We start from the raw sequence: 18,237 nt of genomic DNA on the forward strand, positions 1-18,237 counted from the left end.
AAACATTAAACATGCAAATGATGACACTATTTAATTATCCATTGAAACATATGCAGGGAAATTTACAGTGGTAACTGAAATTAAATGCCATAGGCCAGCCTATTATTTGTATGCTGTAGTTATGATAAGTTCACCTTCCAATGAACAATTTTGCCAAGGGTGATATTAAGTAAGGCTGATTTCAGTTGGAAAGAATTCAAGTTGTGCAAGAGAAAGTTAGGATTGGTGGTTAAAGCAACAGGCTAGAAAGCAGGAGTCATGAGTTCTAGTCCCGCTTTAGCCATGAATGCCAGCTGGGTGACCTTGGGCCAGTCACTCTCTCTCAGCCCAATTCACCTCACAGGGTTGGGGAAAAAGGGAGGAAGGTGCATTGGATATGTTTGTTGCCTTGAAATATTTGTAAAATAATAAATGTGACATATAAATAAATAAAAATGAAAAGATGATGGAACAATATTAGAGCAAGACTGCATTTTTTCTTGCAGCTAAATAGTAAGACCAACATCAACCATACTATATGTGTTTCAGGTGCTGTTTCAATCAGTACACCAATTACAAAAGCATGGTATTCAGTACAGGTTTAAGTACCCAAATACTGTGTACATGTGTTCACAGGCACACATGAGAAAGCTATAAAGCACCAATAGCAATCCAAATGATAATAGATTTAATTCACACAAGCTTTTTTTTTTTTAAAAAATCTGAAATTATTTGATACACTTCTTTTAGCTTCTCTCTCTAATCTTATTGCAATTATTTTGACCTCCCTCAAGCCCAAGTCCAAAACCTCCCTTGCGCTGTAAGCCAGAATCAGCATACAGAAGCCTAAGCTTTTCAATAAAACATGTTGATAGAAAATGTCCCGATAGATCCTGAATGCTCAGAAAACAATGCCTTAAGTGTATAGGAGAAAGGAGAACTGACTTTGAATTTTTTTAAAGTGAAGAAAAGTTTATGTAGAGCAATCAATTGTGGAAAATACTCTTCTACCCAGGAATCTTATTTTGACATAAAACACATGAAATTAAGTCCTGAATGTATGTTCTAATAGCTGAGATTGGGATGCATAAAATCCTTTTTCAAGGGTTAATTGTTCAATCAGAAAAAGGGTAGGATATCATTTCTGGCTTAAACAGCTGATCAGCAAGGCTTTTCATTTAGGTAATAATTATATTAGAGGCACGCCATTTTGGATCAGGCCAACTGTTTCTACAATGCATTGCAAAACACGACATTTCAAAAAAGAACATCAAGGATACAGGACTATTATGATTGTGCAGAAAATGACAATATTTCCACATGTATTTATTGAGAAATACTAAAGATATACACATTTTGTACAAGCTTTCAATATTAATTTACAATTTCTTAAATAATATTATCCCTAGATAAAATCATGATTTACATTACACAGGTCCTTGGCTTTAAAAGTTCCATAAGGCTGCTATTGCTGGGCATTCAAATGCAATATTGGCTCATGTCAGTTATGCTTCACGCTAAAGTACTAAGTACTGCATTGATTCAAGCATTTACATGTGGCTCCAACCTTCCTCCCCGGAATCCAAAATGAAAATCACATCTAAAATCAAAAAGGACACAGCCCCATATTTTTCAACATACAGAAAGATTTAGATTGGGTTCTGTGGCTCAACCTATTTGAAGAGCAAATTTACCTTGAACTACAACTCTTTTTAAATTTATGTTTGGTTTATAATATTTGAGTTGGCCCTAATTAAGATGTTACCCTATTAGAGAATTTGCCAACATATTTTACTTATTTAAATCTGCTCTAATTGCTACCATTATTTGGGAAGTATGACTAAAACTATTACAAAAAAATTTTCTCCACACAACTGGATGCAGACAATGGAAAGCCATGGATAGGTCTGTCATGGCAAGGAACAGTTGATGCACTATGCCAAAGACTAATGAAAAGGAGAGAAAGGAAGACATATTAAGTCCTAAATGTGTGGAAAAATGTAGAAAACTGTCTACATACTTCATTTTCCCATCTCCCTATAGTACTTTATTGATTTGAACCCTCTGTTCCAGGGCTCCCCAAACTTGGCAACTTTAAGACTTTAAGCATATGCTGGCTGAGGAATTCTGGGATTGAAGTCCACAAGTCTTAAAGTTGCCAAGTTTGGAGATCTCTGCTCTATCCATTATTATTTTGTACTTTTCTTAAACTAAATTGTGCTGTTCCTCTATCTCAAGCCCTATATTTAAAGTGCTTCATATTTAAGTGCCATTTCTGTTCAAATTGGTACAGCAATTGCAAAGCATAATCTTCAGAATATACTGGTTTAAGTGCACAACTATTTAACAAACTTCATGTATGTGTGCATATGCATAGGTAGATGCAAGAGAAAAAGCTATAAAAATACCAGTGGCAATCCAAATTTATATATATGTGTGTGTGTGTGTGTGTGTGTGTGTGTACACACACACACACACAATTATTTTAACCTTTCTCAAATGCCAAAATCAGGTCAATTTAATTTGCCTCAAATTTTAATTCAGTAGCAGTGTCCTGTTTTTCTCCATTATCATTTTTTTAAGGAATCACTTAAAAGGTCAGTATTTGACACAGCTTATTTCTGCATCTAAAAGTTTGGCAATTCTGATCCTTGCTATTATGCATGGGATTTCATAAGTTTTTGTCAAAACATCAATGGATACAATAATAGCGGGGCAATGTTTAGCAAACTCAAATGTAAAGCAGAATAAACAAAGGTGATTGTGTCAATTGAAAACATTGCAATATCTCAACGGTACATCATTGCCAAATAAACCTGTACTAAATAATAGTGTCATTCTGTTATTTTGATAAAACAGCTTCCATTTACATTTTTATAGAATATCTTGAAACTATTGAGGAACACTTTTTATAAGAAGTTTGATTTTATAGCGAGATTAAAAATACACATTGTTCAATGATTCATAGGTATTTTTTATTATAATCTGAGACCAGGGATAAGAGCTTATGAATTTTCACCTTAACAAACTAAAATATATGACAAGTATAAAGTTGGTTGGATGGCTTGCAGATGTTATGAACATTTTATGGACATTTTTTACCTATTTATTTCTAAATATCCAAAGATGGCCAAAAAACATTTCTATATTGACAAGCTGATACAATAATTTTCAGTGGGCCTTTGGGCAAATAAAACAAGTTTAAAATAACAAGTTTGAAAAAAATAAAATGTTTGCTGCGTTAAAAATAATCACAAGTGAAATTGTGAGGAACACCATCTCTAAGCTCTTTTAAACTAGAATGAATTTTATTAATGTGGAGGATAGCATAGAAAAGAAATTCACTTCAACTGATAATAGGTTTTATATTCATATTGAAGACCAATTCATACCTGAACACTATTATTTTGTGCATTCCCAAGATATAAATGTTAAGTATCTTAGTCTTAGTACTCATCAAAGGATCTTACCTTCGAAAAAAATGAACATTTCACTCCAGAGTGCATTTTGTATTCTGTAAGGCAAAAACGGCACCTGTGTTTTCCATAATTAAGTCTCTGAATTTTGCAAGGATTTTCACTCGGTCAATAATGGTACAGATAGACCTAGCTTACCAACTTCTTTGCAGTGATTGCTCAATGTTATGACAGCCAGAGAAATTTATGACTGTTCTTCATATTTGCGGCTGTTGCAGCATCCCCGTGTTACTAGAGTGTAATTTGGGCACTTGGCAACAGTTGTACATTTGCAACGGTCATGTGATCACTATTTGTGGATTTTACAGCTGGCTTTTAACAAATCAATGGGGAAGCTGGCTGATAGTTGAAAGTCGTTGTCGCAGGTAATGTTTGCAGGGACTTGCTTAATGACCGCAATTCATTTATGAAGTTGGGCACAATCATGATGCTTCACTCTACAACTAAGTGGTTTGGATTCAGAGCTTCCACCACATATAATTGTGATTGGTAAATAAGAACTACCTGTGTAGATCCACTGTCCTATCACACAAATGTTTACAGAAAAATGTGGTAACAAGCAGGGGTGGGATTCAATTTTTTAACAACCGGTTCTGTGGGCATGGCTTAGGTGGTGGGCATGGATTGGTGGTCATGTGACTGGGTGGACATGGCTTGATGGTCATGTTTTTGGCTGGGCTTGGCCAACTCAATATTACTCACATCGAGGCACGCATCTCCTCACCTGGCCTCTCATGACTGTGGGGATGCTGCAACAGTTGTAAGTGTGAAAAATGGTCATAAGTCACTTTTTCAGTGCCATTGTAACTTTGAATGGTCACTCCACACAAGCAAAGTACCAGCAAAGGAGGGGGAAAACTCCAGAGAGGTTCCTGAGACAGGAAGTCTAGAGAATGCAATAAGGGTTAACGGAGAGGCAGTTTCTGTAAGCAACACCAGAATGTTTCCTTCCTGCCTTCCTTACAGGATTAGGTCAGTAATTTCTTCAAACAACCGGTTCTCCAAACTGCTTAGAATGTTAACAACTGGTTCTACCGAATAGGTACGAACTGGTAGAATCCCACCCCTGGTAACAAAGGGCCAATTCATCTTGCAGATTCTCAGTTTTATCTTCCTTCATTTTCTTATGTTTGCTCAAGGTGTTTCAGATTTTCTAAACTCTTGTGGTCGTGGTTTTTTAACTTGATACGCTACCACAGCTAATTATTTGGAAGCCCATTCTTTTTGTCCCATATCCAACTGACCGTCAGCCACGTGTGCAAAGCATAATAGCCATTAATTACATCAAGAGGCTGCTCCCTGTTCTTAAATCCTACCCAGTCTCATTCCTTTCCCCTACTCCCACAAGGCTTGCCCATATACATCACTAGAAAAATCACACAATCACTCAATTGAAATTAACAAGTTGTGGCAACTACTGTAGAGAGGAGAGAATCTGGCCCTAAGAAAGGTGTACAAGGCAGTTAAGAAGAAAATATCACAAAATGGACTTGAAAACAAAATCAGTACAGGTAGTCCTCGACTTACAACCACAATACAGCCCAAAATTTTTGTTGCGGAGACATTTGTTAAGTGAGTTTTTCCCCATTTTATCACCTTTTTTGCCACAGTTGTTAAGTGAATCATTGCGGTTGTTATGTTAGTAATACGGTCATTAAGTGAACCTGGCTTCCCCGTCGACTTTTCTTGTCAGAAGGTTGCAAAAGGGGATCACAGGACCCTGGGATACTGCAACCATCATAAATGAGTCCATCTGTCAAGCATCTGAATTTTGATCATGTGATCATGGGGATGCTACAATAGTCGTAAGTGTGAAAAACAGTCATAAGTCACCTTTTTCCAGTGCCATTGTCACTTTGAACGGTCACTAAACAAACTGCTGTAAGTCAAGGACTATCTGTAAAACCAATCATTAAACTAAATGGAGTGGCGTTACAACTATCTATCTCGTATTAGAAGCCCTTAGAAATGAGAAGGAACGAAAGTACTCTTGTTGCCCACCTCAAAGTCACAGCTTGTTTAAAATCTTGGGGAGGGGTAGGATTCTAAAGTAGGTGGGGTGTTGCCACTGCCCATCTCCTTTGTAACAAATGACTTGTACACTATTATTACGCAAACACGAGATCAAAATAATATGCAGGGCTTGAATTTACACATTCAAATAAGCGATAATATGACTGTTTGATTTTGACATCATATACTGTATGAATCAAACCAACTCTGGTTTATTCAAGAACCCATAATATAGTGCAATGTTAGAAAAACCATTGCTGCAAATAAATGTAAGCATAGTCAATATGCATAGGAAAAACTATGCATGCTGCATAGAGAGGAACGGAGCATTCCAACTGAAATTCATGCTGACCTACAGCTACAAAATCAGTTATGAAGGATTTAAGTGCTGGTAGAAACTCATGAACTGAAAGGATCTTTTTGAATGGACCACATAATAGGCAATTTATAGATTGCATTTTTCTTTACTTGACAATTTTAGGAGAACATTATGGTTCATCTAGTGATCTTTTTGTATGTCTACTTGTTTTTTGTTGCACACATAGTCAACAATTCCTTTTTTTTTTTTAAATTTTGCTGTTTTCTTTTACTTAAACTTTCCTCATTCAGCCATGTTTATATGTACCTTACTGAATGTTAAGTATACTATATTATAATTTGATACCAGGTCAATAGGTAAGAGTAGGGTTTTTTTTTTTTTTTTTGCATATATACCATAAATTAAACTCATTGCAGCACAAGTTAATTTTTTTTAAACGCAAAAATTAAGGAAAAATTGTCAAATAATTTGTCATGTCAACTATTTTCTCACAATACCGAATATTCCAACCTTTTGACATTTTTTTGAAAAAAAAATATTTGCATACAATCAGTGGAATTATTAAGAATCTAAATAAAAGCACTAACTTTCAGTTATATATTTTTTCTCTTACTGCAACAAACACTTAAAACTGCTTTTATGCAGTACTGATTAATTGAATTTGAAATTTGGTCATGTCAAAAATTATCACAAAGATTTATCTTTTTATCTACATAATTTTAAACCAATGTTACACTGTAACACACAAACAAGGTCTTGTCATTTAAGGCACAACACATCATTACTCACATTCTGTCTGCCAAGTTTATAAAAGAGACAATTATTATTATATACCCCCTTCCCACACACCTCCAAAACAAAACAAAACAATATAATAAATTGCATCCACTTCCAAAGTCAGTTGCTAATGTCACAGTAAATTATTTTCATTAATAATTTACACCTATTATGGATTGAGACAGGACTGCCATTGTATAGTCCAAGTGCATCCCAATTCTCTGGGTCAGGTAGGTAGCCTAAAGTTTGATTCAAACCTCCGTGCTGAGAATATATCCCATTGTGAGGAATGTTGTTGAATACCACCCTTGTCATTCACAAAATGCATTCATTCTTCTCCTTCTCCTTGTCTATTGCAAACCTTGTTCACTCTGGCTAGGGCTCATTTGGTGTGGACCAGCAATCATTTTGCTAGTTTTTTTAATCATCAAAATGCTGAATATATAAGACCATGGACAGAATCCTTATGTCATATTAAAACGTGTGTCTTCATTCGATGATTTGAATTCTTTGCAATGGAATCCATATATTGCTCTTTCTTTTTAAGACGATAATATGTGTAAAGCCAGAGGCACCATATCCAAAGTTTAAAAAAAAATCAGTGTACTTTGAAATATGTATAAAAAAAGAACAGTTACAAATATTCTAATTCCAGCGCTTGATGTAGAGCCAGGAGGTCGGAGTGACTAGATATTCTCCAGAAGGGCATGTTATGCTGCATTAGTTAGGGGGGAGAGAGAGAAGGCAAGAAGAATGAACAATATATCTATCATACATCCCGTATTTTTTTTAATATATTATGATTATCCTGATTTTTCTTAGTAAGACACAGACAATAAAATAAAACAAAGCAAATGTCCAAATAGATCTGAAAAAATATACAAAAAGCTATGTAAGTACCTTAATAAATTCAACTTTTTTTTAAATCCTGTTCAATTTTATCTGTTTCTCACAGATTACTTAAATCAGTCCTTGTAGTTTTCTTGGCTTGGCAAAGTTTTTCAAAAGTGGTTTGTCATTGCCTCCTTCCTAGGGCAGAGAGAAAATGACTAGCCCAAGGTCACCCAGCTGGGCTTGGTGCCTAAGCTGGGGACTACAACTCAAAAGTCTCCCAGTTTCTAGCTTGATGCCTTAACTACTATACCAAACCGTTACTTCAACTTTATTTATCAAGCATATGTTAGGAATAATATTGTTTATATTTCAAAGAAGTAAGCAGTAAATCAAGAATGTAATAATCTTCATTACAAAATATATTTTGTATAATACAGGGGGAATCCATGATGTATAAAATATTAATGACTTTTGCTTAGTTTTAATTTACAACTATCATGCCTTGTGATTTCTTCAGAAAGTACAATTCTTGAGAATAAGCAGGCAAATGAATGTACCACACATTTAATTTTAGTGCTTACTTTCAGTTTAACCTTTACAATACAGCAGATTTCTGTCAGTGATTGCCCATAATATATCTCCAAATTGAACCTATACTTCTGTCTACATGGGAGATACAAAAACCCCCTATGTTGGTTATATATGGAATTAAATAGCTGTCATGTATGAAACTTTCCTTGAAAGCAACATAGTCACTTAGACTGTATTATTCAACAATCAAAACTTCTACTATGATTACCTTGTATAACTCTGACTTCAGTGAATTTAGGAAAGTAAACTCTTATAAGGAGTTTTTCTGCAATTAAAAACATTGCAAAAGATCACGAGCATGTGTGATATGCATTTTAATAACTTTATTTTTACTGACTGCAGATCTATTTGGATAATTTGCCTTTTTTAAAAAAAATCTACCAATGTTCATGCACAGAACAGGTAAAGTTAGAGGAAAGCATGCCAACTCTAAAATAATCAATCACCCAGTTTCCTAAATAGGCTACTAGACAACCTCAACACCATATTGCATCTATAAGGCAACCGTATAAGGCAACCATTTGGAACCAGCACTGGATCTAAAGTTGCTAAATGAAAACCAGGAAATAATATCTATTATAAATCTCATTTATGTTCTCCAACTCTAAGATTGCTCTAGATCAGGTGTGTCTATCCTGCAGCCCTGGACAGCTAGTAATGCAGCCCCACAAGATCATAAACGTTTAACATTACTATGTGACTGATATACATTAACTATATTATATATTTTATATGCAATCCAAGACAAGTCCTTTTCATTCAGGGTGGCCCAGGCAAGCCAAAAGGTTTGGGCACTCATGCTCTAGGTACAGTATATCTGAATGTATATGCTTTCTTCACTTTGCTAATATTTATTCTGAAGTACCGTAGGAAGTGTGTTGAAGTACAGTAGACTTCCTGCTAGATTTCTTTAAGGACAATGTTTACTGGGCACTTATACGATCATAAATTACTTTAATAATCAAGTATACAGTGCTGAAATCTTCTATATGACTGTTCTACGTTGAACACAAAGTGTTCAAAGATCAAATATTCAATTTAATAGAAATCACAGCTCTCTAAATGTAAATGAGGAATAGATACAGCTGTGCCGGTCTCAAGAATGAAATAAATTCAATTTTTTATTCTTAAAATATATTTATAGCTTACACTCTGAAATAAGTAGCTTTTGGCATATTATTCCCTTTTCAGATTTGTTAGAAGATCAATGTGCTTTTTCCATTAAATGACACAAAATACACTTTTCTGGGCCTTGCAAATCCATGTAATATGTTTAATTTGCTTACAGTTAGTTTTTTTTAAAAAAGATCTATAATCAGTATATATTTTATTTAATTTCCATATCTTGCCCATCCTGATAAAACCTGTGCTTGAATCCAAATGGTTTGATTATGTCTTATTCTTATGATCTTGGTATATGAAATAATTTGACAATGTGCCATATTAACAGAAATGCAAACAAAACAAGCTTGCGTAAATATCTATAGAACACACCAACATTTCATGAAACAAGTTACCTTTTTTGCTGCCTGTTCTTCTTCTACACCATCCCCAATTACAACATATACTACTTTTCTGCCAAACCTTTGCATTATTCGTTCAAAGCAACTTTCTTTTCCTGGAAGATAAATGAGATAAGTGTTCAGAGAGAAGTTACCTGGTTAGCTGCATGCTCTTCATCTCGGCCATCTCCAATCACAACATAAGTTATGTTAGTGCCAAACCTGGACACTACACGCTCAAAACAGCTTTCTTTTCCTGAAAAATAATACACTATTTATTTGAGCTCTCAAAAAAGAAACATCACAGTGATCTCTAAAATGCTAAGGGATACATTATATATGTACAAAATATCATACACTAGCAATAGCAATAGCACTTAGATTTATATACTGCTTTATAGTGCTTTACAGCCCTCTCTAAGTGGTTTTACAGTCAGCATATTGCCCACAACAATCTGGGTCCTCATTTTACCGACCTTGGAAGAATGGAAGTCTGAGTCAACCTTGAGCCTGGTAGGATTTGAACTGCCAAATTGCAGGCAGCTGATAGTCAGCAGAAGTGGCCTGCAGTATAGCACTCTAAACACTGTGCCACTGAGGCTCCAGAAAGCCTTTCATAGTATTGGTGCTTTAAAAATTTATTTTCTGCTACAGCTCAGTGGAAACTCATGCACCCTAATATTTGGTATGGTAAGACAACATACAAGGTGTCCAGCTGAGAACTCTAACAAAGCAAATAATTTTTTTTATTCCTCTGGACATAAACTTCTGCTTTAATCTGGGTATCTCAAAACCTGTGCTTGTTTTCTTAGAGTAACCTTTTTATTTTCAAAGTTTAACATTTTTAAGTTCAATAAATTTTCCATCCTGGGAGAAGGTCAACTGTTTCTGAATAAGGATGTTGTGAGTCAATGAAGCATGCAAAGCATTTTTTTAAAAAGGTGTACCACAATATGCAGGTGTATGAAGAAACATGTCTCTTCAAACCATCAAAGCAGCTGTATATTCGTACAATTGCTTTGAAAGCCATTCAAACATGCAGTCACTTTGCTTCAGAAATAGCTGTGCCTTGCAAAAAACAGAGCTTATTTTAATGAGAATACATGTTTGTAAAGTACCTCTTTCAAATGATTGAACAACCTTACTAATGATAATAATATGGTTGGTACATCCAAAGGTGTGTGTGTGTGTGTGTGTGTGTGTGTGTGTGTAACTAGGAATCTCACTCTAGTTATCTGACTCTTTATACATAGTTTTTACATACAATTCTTACAAGTGAAGACATTTCTTAACTAACTGCCATTAGTAGATTAGAAGACATTTGAAAACAATCAGCAAATTATGTAAATTGAAAAGAATTGAGATACGTACCTATTTTAGTTGCACTGTAAATATTTTCAATAGGAAAAACACCTCCTAAACTATACAGAAGCACTTTTGCTAGGGCTGGTACAAGTTGAGTTGTTGTTACCAAGACATTTACACAGTTACTCCTATAGAGAAAGATAAGAGTATACATCTGCATAATGATACAACAAATTAGCTATAGATCAGCCATCAGTTACTACTTCAATTATTACTGCAGTAATAATAAATATTGCAATATTCTGCATGTTGCAAATTTTGTCATTGTGATGATCCATAAACACACACCTTCAACTAAGTTTCTAAATTCATAGAATATGAACTACTTTATGAATGGAAAAACAGCCTTTTTGTCTGAGATATCATTTTCATTTATCACTTTTTGAACTTACACATAAATCAACATAATTTTACAGGCTATACAATTTATAGAGTATGATAGCTAGATGGGCAAATAGCCTGGTTTGCTGTAGAGCAGTTCCCTGTACAGTCGTCCTTGATTTACTGCAGCAAAATTTGGAGACCAGAATTTCCATTGCTAAGTGATGCAGTTGGTAGGGGGTCCCCAAAGCTGTGGGTCTGGGAGACAGTAGTGCAGTTGTGGAAAGTGTGTGAGGATGTGTGTGAGAGGCACAGCACAAGTGCAGAGGGATTTGGAAAAAGCAGGCAGGTGGTGGAAACTTATCCCCGTGATATGCAACCTTTCCTGCTGACTTCCCAAATCACTTCCTGGGGAAGCCAATAGGAAAGGTTGCAAGTAGCAATCATATGATCATCAGGCACTGTAACCAGTCAGAAATATGATCCACTTGCCAAGCTTCTGGATCACAATCATGTATTTCCTGGGGTGCTGAAATGAATCATGTATTTCCTGGGGTGCTGAAATGAAACTATTCTGAGGAATAGTTATAATTATACTTATATAATTATAATGGTCACTGAACAAAAATCCAACTATCCCTTATATAATGCAAAGGTGATATTGTAAGTAGAACATTAGGTTGGGAACTACCTCAATGCCCAATGTTCTGCTTACAATGTCACATCCCCCTCACCATTCTAATCTATTTTCAAGGGGCAGCCATGCTTCCACACCAAGTATGGTGTTGCAGTAATCCTCTATTTTTATTTTCTAAGAATGCCCATTCCTGTTAATAAAGAGAATACTATCTGCTAGCATTTTATCATCCATTTATTTTTGATTAAAACAGAAATAAAAAATGCCAAGTCAAAAAATACAGGAAACCTAATGGGTGTGCAGAACATATCTACAGGAAATTGAGTGCCTATAAGCATCTTTGTTGTCTGCTCTTGCCTTTAATACTGTTTTGCTTCTGCAATATAGCAAATTTGTTTTTTTTTAAATTAAGTTTGTACTCACCTTGTACTAATAATTGATAATGATTTAAGTGCATTGGTCAGCCAGGAGTCAGTGAGAGCCTCAATCTCTGCTCTTAACTGTAGCCATGCATCTCTTTTTGCAGGGCCAAGAAGTCCTGATTCATAAAGGAAAAGGTTCTTAAAAGTGCATTCTGTTTACCAGGAATTATAGTCCCATGTCAATTTAGGCCTACAACATATTTTTTTACAAAAATATTTCAGTTCACTTGTTTGTGAATAGAATAGAATAGAATAGAATGGAATACTTTATTGGCCAAGTGTGATTGGACAAACACAAAATTTGTCTTTGATGCATATTACTACTACTAAGTTACTTAATAATACATATTAAAGGTTATTTTGTTCCAGAAGCAGTCCAAAAGGTGATGGTTGGTTCATTCATTCATTCATTCATTCATTCATTCATTCAATTCATTCATTCACTCACTCACTCACTCACTCACTCACTCACTCACTCACTGGTCACCCATCTTACCATAAAATCCTCTGGATGGCTTATAGTCATAAAAATATATATCTACATTAAAACATAAATAAATTAAGAACTGAAGAAGTTTCTTGGATAAGAAGAGACACATCTTTAAGGAAAAACAAAGAAAGTCCGGTTGCCCTTTGGAAAAGCACCTTTGGGATAAACACTTAAAACCAAAGATTAAAATCAAAGGACATATGGGGAGGGTGGTAGCAGAGTGGGGGAAGGTGGGGTCTGTTGTTACTTGATCAACCACCTCCACTGTGCTGTTTCTCCATTGGGAGCCCAGGTCAACTGGCAGAGCCAGGTGTTTAGGGCCTTACAAAGGATAGGAGGGCTGGGGCTAGCCTCACATCATAGGGAAAGATGTTCCATGCACTAGTTGGGGTAGGACATTAGGATAAAGCCGAGGCCACTGATGGCCCCTTTGGGAAGGCACGTGAATTGAAGGAAGACAGTGTTGTAGGAGGCTATCTTGAATGGGAAGCCAATCCTTGCTATTGAGATTAGGGCAGTTTGGAACAGGTACACAATCTGGCTGACTGAGGGGAAGGACAAAAGAAAAGGCCTTGGGAAGATCAAGGAATGGGCTAGCAGGTTGGTTGGGTTCAATTGTACTGAATGCCAAGGGAAGAAAGGAGTGGGACGCTAATGAGAAAACTGGGTATGGATCAGCCTTGAGATATAACATGCAGGATTGATTGGCAGTGGTGCTAATAATGGTTGAAATGAGAAAGGGAAGATGCTGAAAAGTTCATGAGCAAGGAGGCTGATAGGCTGTGTCATGCATGGATGTCAATAAGGGGTCCTTGTTGCTCTCTGAGCCTGGTTGTTTTATTGCAGACGTTTCCTTAACAAACTAGGTAAGTACTAGAGAGTGGGTATTGTCAGTATTGATAGGAGTGGCCTTAGTGGTTCTTTCTTTGGGCTGTTTATTGTTAGCTTGTTTGGTCGCTCCTTGGTTGGGATGTTGTTTGCTTCTTGACTGTTAGTCTAATGTTAATCTTAGTGTTAATCTCTGCTTATCTGCGTGATGAGCTTCATCTGGGTGATGATCATTTTGGATATCAATGATAATAGTGGCTAAAAGGAGGAAACAGCAGGCCTTCAGAAGACAAGGGGCAAGAAAGCTAGTGAGATATCCCATGGTGGTCACAGTGATGAGATGAGATGAGAAAGGAAAAGAAAGCACTAGAAGATGAGGAGATAAGATGGACTGGTAAGGTATGCTACACTGGAGGAGCTGAGGAGATGGTACTCCACCTTGCTCTGTTTATCCAATAATATCACTTCAAGGAGTTGTCAAGGTTTGTTTTATTTGAAACTGAAACACCCCAAAACATAAAGGATTTTGGATTTGCTGAAAAGGGATTGTCTACTGGTTATAGAGATTTTCTAAATCTATGCATATTCTAAATGTGCCCTCTCCCTTTCTTCTCCTCTAATATCCCTTTTCTGCCTAAACTTAGATATTTTTAAATCAGAAAAAGAGTTGTGTCTGTTGTCTAATACAATGCCTATGCATAGCCGCAGCCTTGCTCTAAAATATGCCAAATATAATTTCTTAAGGAAATGTGGATTTTGTCTTTCACAACCCTCTAGGTTGGCATCTGTACTTAGTCTTGAGCCCTGTGGCTGAGTTAAAACATGCATAACACATAAGTGACATCTAAAATATTACATTGGAGTGCATGTGAAGAATAATGCTTTTGAGTGCTACTCTACATTAATAATATAGGTAATCCTCATCTAGCATTCACAATTGGGTCTGGCAACTTGATGAAAATAAAGTGGTTGCTAAATGAAACTGCGATTGTGCTTATGATCTTACTTCATCTTTCCTTTGCTTTACAGACCTGTGAAGGTCATACACACAAGGATTAGTCATAAAATTATGTTTTCTTCATTGACTTAACTGCAAATGGTCACTGTACAAAGCAGTCACAAAATGAGATACATCTGTAATGAAAATCCAGAATATACAAAGCTACAATATCAAGGAGAAAACTATACTAGACCAATTTCTCTACAAAGATTCTCTTCAAAGGCACAGAGGACTGTTTTAACTTGGGATGAAAAGCTAAAAATGACTATTTGTCATTTAAATGAACAAATGCAAGGGGAGCTGAAGAAACCAGCAATTTAAGCTCCAAACTTCATTCAGAATAGAGCTGAAGGTTATCTTGGAGGTCTTCTACTCTAACCTCCTGCTCAAGTACATATACAATTTGAGACAAATGACTGTCCAGTCTCTTCTTAAAAACCTCCAATGATGAAGATGCAGGCACTACTCAGGTGACACTGAGGACACCAATAAATCTCCAAGAGGCCTCAATGAGTCTATAAAAAATGTAAATGACCAGCTGTCTGCAAGGAATATAAATCCTTCCATTCCCCACCATCTAGTCAGAGCTGATGAAGCTTACTGAATGAGAAGCAAAATGTCTTCAAAGAAAAACAAGAAAGTCTAGTTGCCTCTTGAAAAAGCACCTTGGGACAACCATGACCTGGATGACTGAGAATTTCCATAGACATTTGCCCCAATGATGAAGCACCTACAACTTCTAAAAGCAAGCTGTTCCACTGGTTAATTATTGTCATCTTTAGGTAGGTTCTCCTTAATTCCAGGTTGCTTCTCTCCTTCATTAGTTTCCATCGTTTCTTGTCTTGCCTTCTGGTGCTTTGGAAAATAAGTTGATCTCTTCTTCTTTGTGGCACCTCCTCAAATACTGGTATACTACTATCATGTCCCCCCTTGTCCTTCTTTTCTCTAGACTAGTCATACTCAGTTCCTGTAACCGTTCTTCATGTTGTAGTCTTCAGGCCTTTAATCACCATAGTTGCTGTTCTCTGAACTTTTTCAAAAGTCTCAACATCTTTTTTGTAACATGGTAACCAAAACTGGCTTTTGCCAACCTAGCAGTTTGAAAGCATGTAAAAATGCAAGTAGAAAAATAGGGACCCCTTTGGTGGGAAGGTAACAGCACTCCGTGTGCCTTTGGCATTTAGTCATGCTGGTCACATGACCACGGAGACGTCTTCGGACAGTGTTGGCTCTTCGTCTTTGTAATGGAGATGAGCACCACCCCCTAGAGCCAGAAACAACTAGCACATATGTGTGAGGGGAACCCTTTACCTTTTAACCAAAATTGGATGCCGTATTCAACTTGTTAATGAAAGACTGCACATTGTTTCTCCTTTTTCTTCATCCACTTTTTTCACAAAATTTCCAATTCCCTCCATGGTTATTTTGTTCTTATATTTTAACAGTAATGTAAAATATAATTATTTTCAGAAGACTGTAAGATTGATGTTAATGTCAAATAGGAAAAAAATCCCTCTTACCTCCTACATTGTTTTTATAAGTATTATATAATTCTTTGACTCTTCTGTAACGGAATGCCAGCTTCCTCATCCAGTCAACTCCTCCTCTTACACCTGTTGGCAGACAAAGGTTTGCACTACTTGCAGCTGCATGGAAGCCATCAGTTGCAAAACTGTAGGTACTGCAAACACCCAAAATATGCAAAAGTGAATACTATTTCTTCCTAAAAATACATACTTATTTAAAATTGCTTCATTTTTTTTTCAAGGCACATCTTACCTTAGGTCTTGTCCATTGTCATCGGAGGAGACATCATCTATATGTACTTGATCACATTCCTAGTAAGAGAGTATGTTTTAGAATAGGGCAGCTATATCTTGTTTAATGTTTTACATTGGTGCTTTAATGTGAAAAATCTAAATGAGGATTGCCACCTTTATTGCCAGCAGATGGCAGAATATGAGCATTTACAATTTCATAAGGTAAAGCTATAATTTCTTTTTTCCACCACAATATGATCAACTGGTATATTCCTAGATATATTGCAATACTTCAAAGATTGCTATGGTTATCAACAATTCCATGTAGTAAGTGAGCACACACACACACACACACACACACACACACACCAAAAGGAATGATTCCTCTTTGCTCAAATTAAGATTTACAAGTTTTAACACAATACTTAAATTTATGTTTGCTTGTCCTGCACAAGAAGCCCCAATATAAAACACAAAATGAGAAATAAAAAGTTATTATTAGGACCATGTCAATAAACAGAACTTCACATCAATGTATTTATATAAATAAAAGAAGTCATGTATAACTTTCAAACTCTATTTTTTCATGTCCCATTGTTGACTGCCCTGGCAGGCAATCATATTTATCTGTTTGAGAAATAGACTTTTAAAAGAAAAATAACTTTAAATAAAAATATATCAAACTGCAACTAATTCTTGATTGTGCATGGTTTTATCAGTGGAAATCATATCTGAAAATATTGAATTTATCAGACCTGAACACCCAATTAGAAAAATCACCCTGCTTGGAAAATAGCATCTATTTTCTTAGATGCTACTTTATTAATTCTTAGGCCCTTGGTTAGGACCTGAATTGTTAAGTTTCTACCAGTCTTAGACTCTGAATATAAGTGTTAATTACTCATATATAATAATGATTATGTGAAATTCATAATATAATAATACCCATGTTTACTGGTTCACTAAGTTGGGACTTGAGCACTCAGGGTTATAATAGTTCTGGTCTTGCTTATAAGACCAAAGACAATTTTCAAAAACGATAATGGTGACATTTGATCATTGTCATAACCAATGACCTCAGTGCCCTCATGAGATAAAACAAATCTTTCTCACAGAGATACTTATTTTAATTTAATAATAACTGGAGTGATGCACAGAATTTTCTTTAGAGCAGTTAGAACTGTAACCTGTCCAGAATTTGACGGACAGGCTGTTAAAAGGGAAAGCATGAAGGAAACGAACAACTCTTTTACTGAAAAACTATGCTGTCTTCCCATATAAAATGCTATTGCTGGTTCTTGAAGCAGTTGTTAAAAGAACCGAATTGCATGTCTGAAAGATTTCTTCTCTATATTAACCTCTTCCACTTGGTGAAATCCTCCTCTATACTAACATCTCCAGAAACATACTCAATTGGGATTAGATAAAAAGCCTGTATGTGGCTAAATCTAGGATCTGATGCTGTCTTCTGTGGTGAACTGAGCTTGGAAAGCAACCAATATCTTGTTCAGTTGTTTTGACTCAGGGGAAGGTCACGTTAACCGCTCCAAACTTGATTGCAGAAAGTACAACTTTAGCAACAGAGTGGTCAATGCCTGGAATGCATTACCTTACTCTGTTGTTACCTCCTCTAACCCCCATTCCTTTAACCTTAAACTATCCACTATTGACCTCACCCTATTCCTAAGAGGTCTGTAAGGGGCTTGTATAAGTGCACAATTGTGCCTACCGTCCCTGACCTATTGTCCCCATTTATTCGTACAGATTTCCTGTATTCTTACTCATGTTTATACTTATACCTATTATCTTGTAAGCGATTGACAAATCAAATCAATCAATCAATCAGTCAATCAATATCATTTGCACTGCTTCATTATGGGCCAGAGGCAATTTTTAGGCTACTAGGAACAAGCTATAAAAAGG

The 18,237-nt window shown here is 35.9% G+C and overlaps 1 protein-coding gene across 14 annotated transcripts in view; it reads right to left on the bottom strand.

Moving 5' to 3' along the window:
• Nucleotides 1-1,272: 1,272 nt before the first annotated feature.
• EYA4 (EYA transcriptional coactivator and phosphatase 4) overlaps nt 1,273-18,237 on the bottom strand; it is a 108,421-nt gene continuing 91,456 nt past the window's right edge. For 10 of the 14 annotated variants that reach the window (XM_026666129.2, XM_026666126.2, XM_087971431.1 and 7 more), the window contains 6 exons: nt 16,334-16,392; nt 16,075-16,235; nt 12,238-12,352; nt 10,863-10,984; nt 9,507-9,607; nt 6,025-7,279 (listed from right to left, as the gene is read on the bottom strand). In XM_026666129.2, coding sequence (XP_026521914.1) covers nt 7,199-7,279; nt 9,507-9,607; nt 10,863-10,984; nt 12,238-12,352; nt 16,075-16,235; nt 16,334-16,392 — 639 coding nt within the window. In that variant the 3' untranslated portion in view covers nt 6,025-7,198. Of the gene's footprint in view, nt 7,280-9,506; nt 9,608-9,646; nt 9,748-10,862; nt 10,985-12,237; nt 12,353-16,074; nt 16,236-16,333; nt 16,393-18,237 lie in introns of all 14 variants that reach the window. The other 4 variants (XM_026666130.2, XM_087971454.1, XM_087971424.1 and 1 more) reach the window with 2 other exon arrangements.

Source organism: Notechis scutatus, chromosome 1, assembly GCF_049901735.1.
Source record: "Notechis scutatus isolate UNSWTSFEM ecotype Mainland chromosome 1, rNotScu1.2, whole genome shotgun sequence".
NCBI classification, from domain to species: Eukaryota; Metazoa; Chordata; class Lepidosauria; order Squamata; family Elapidae; genus Notechis; species Notechis scutatus.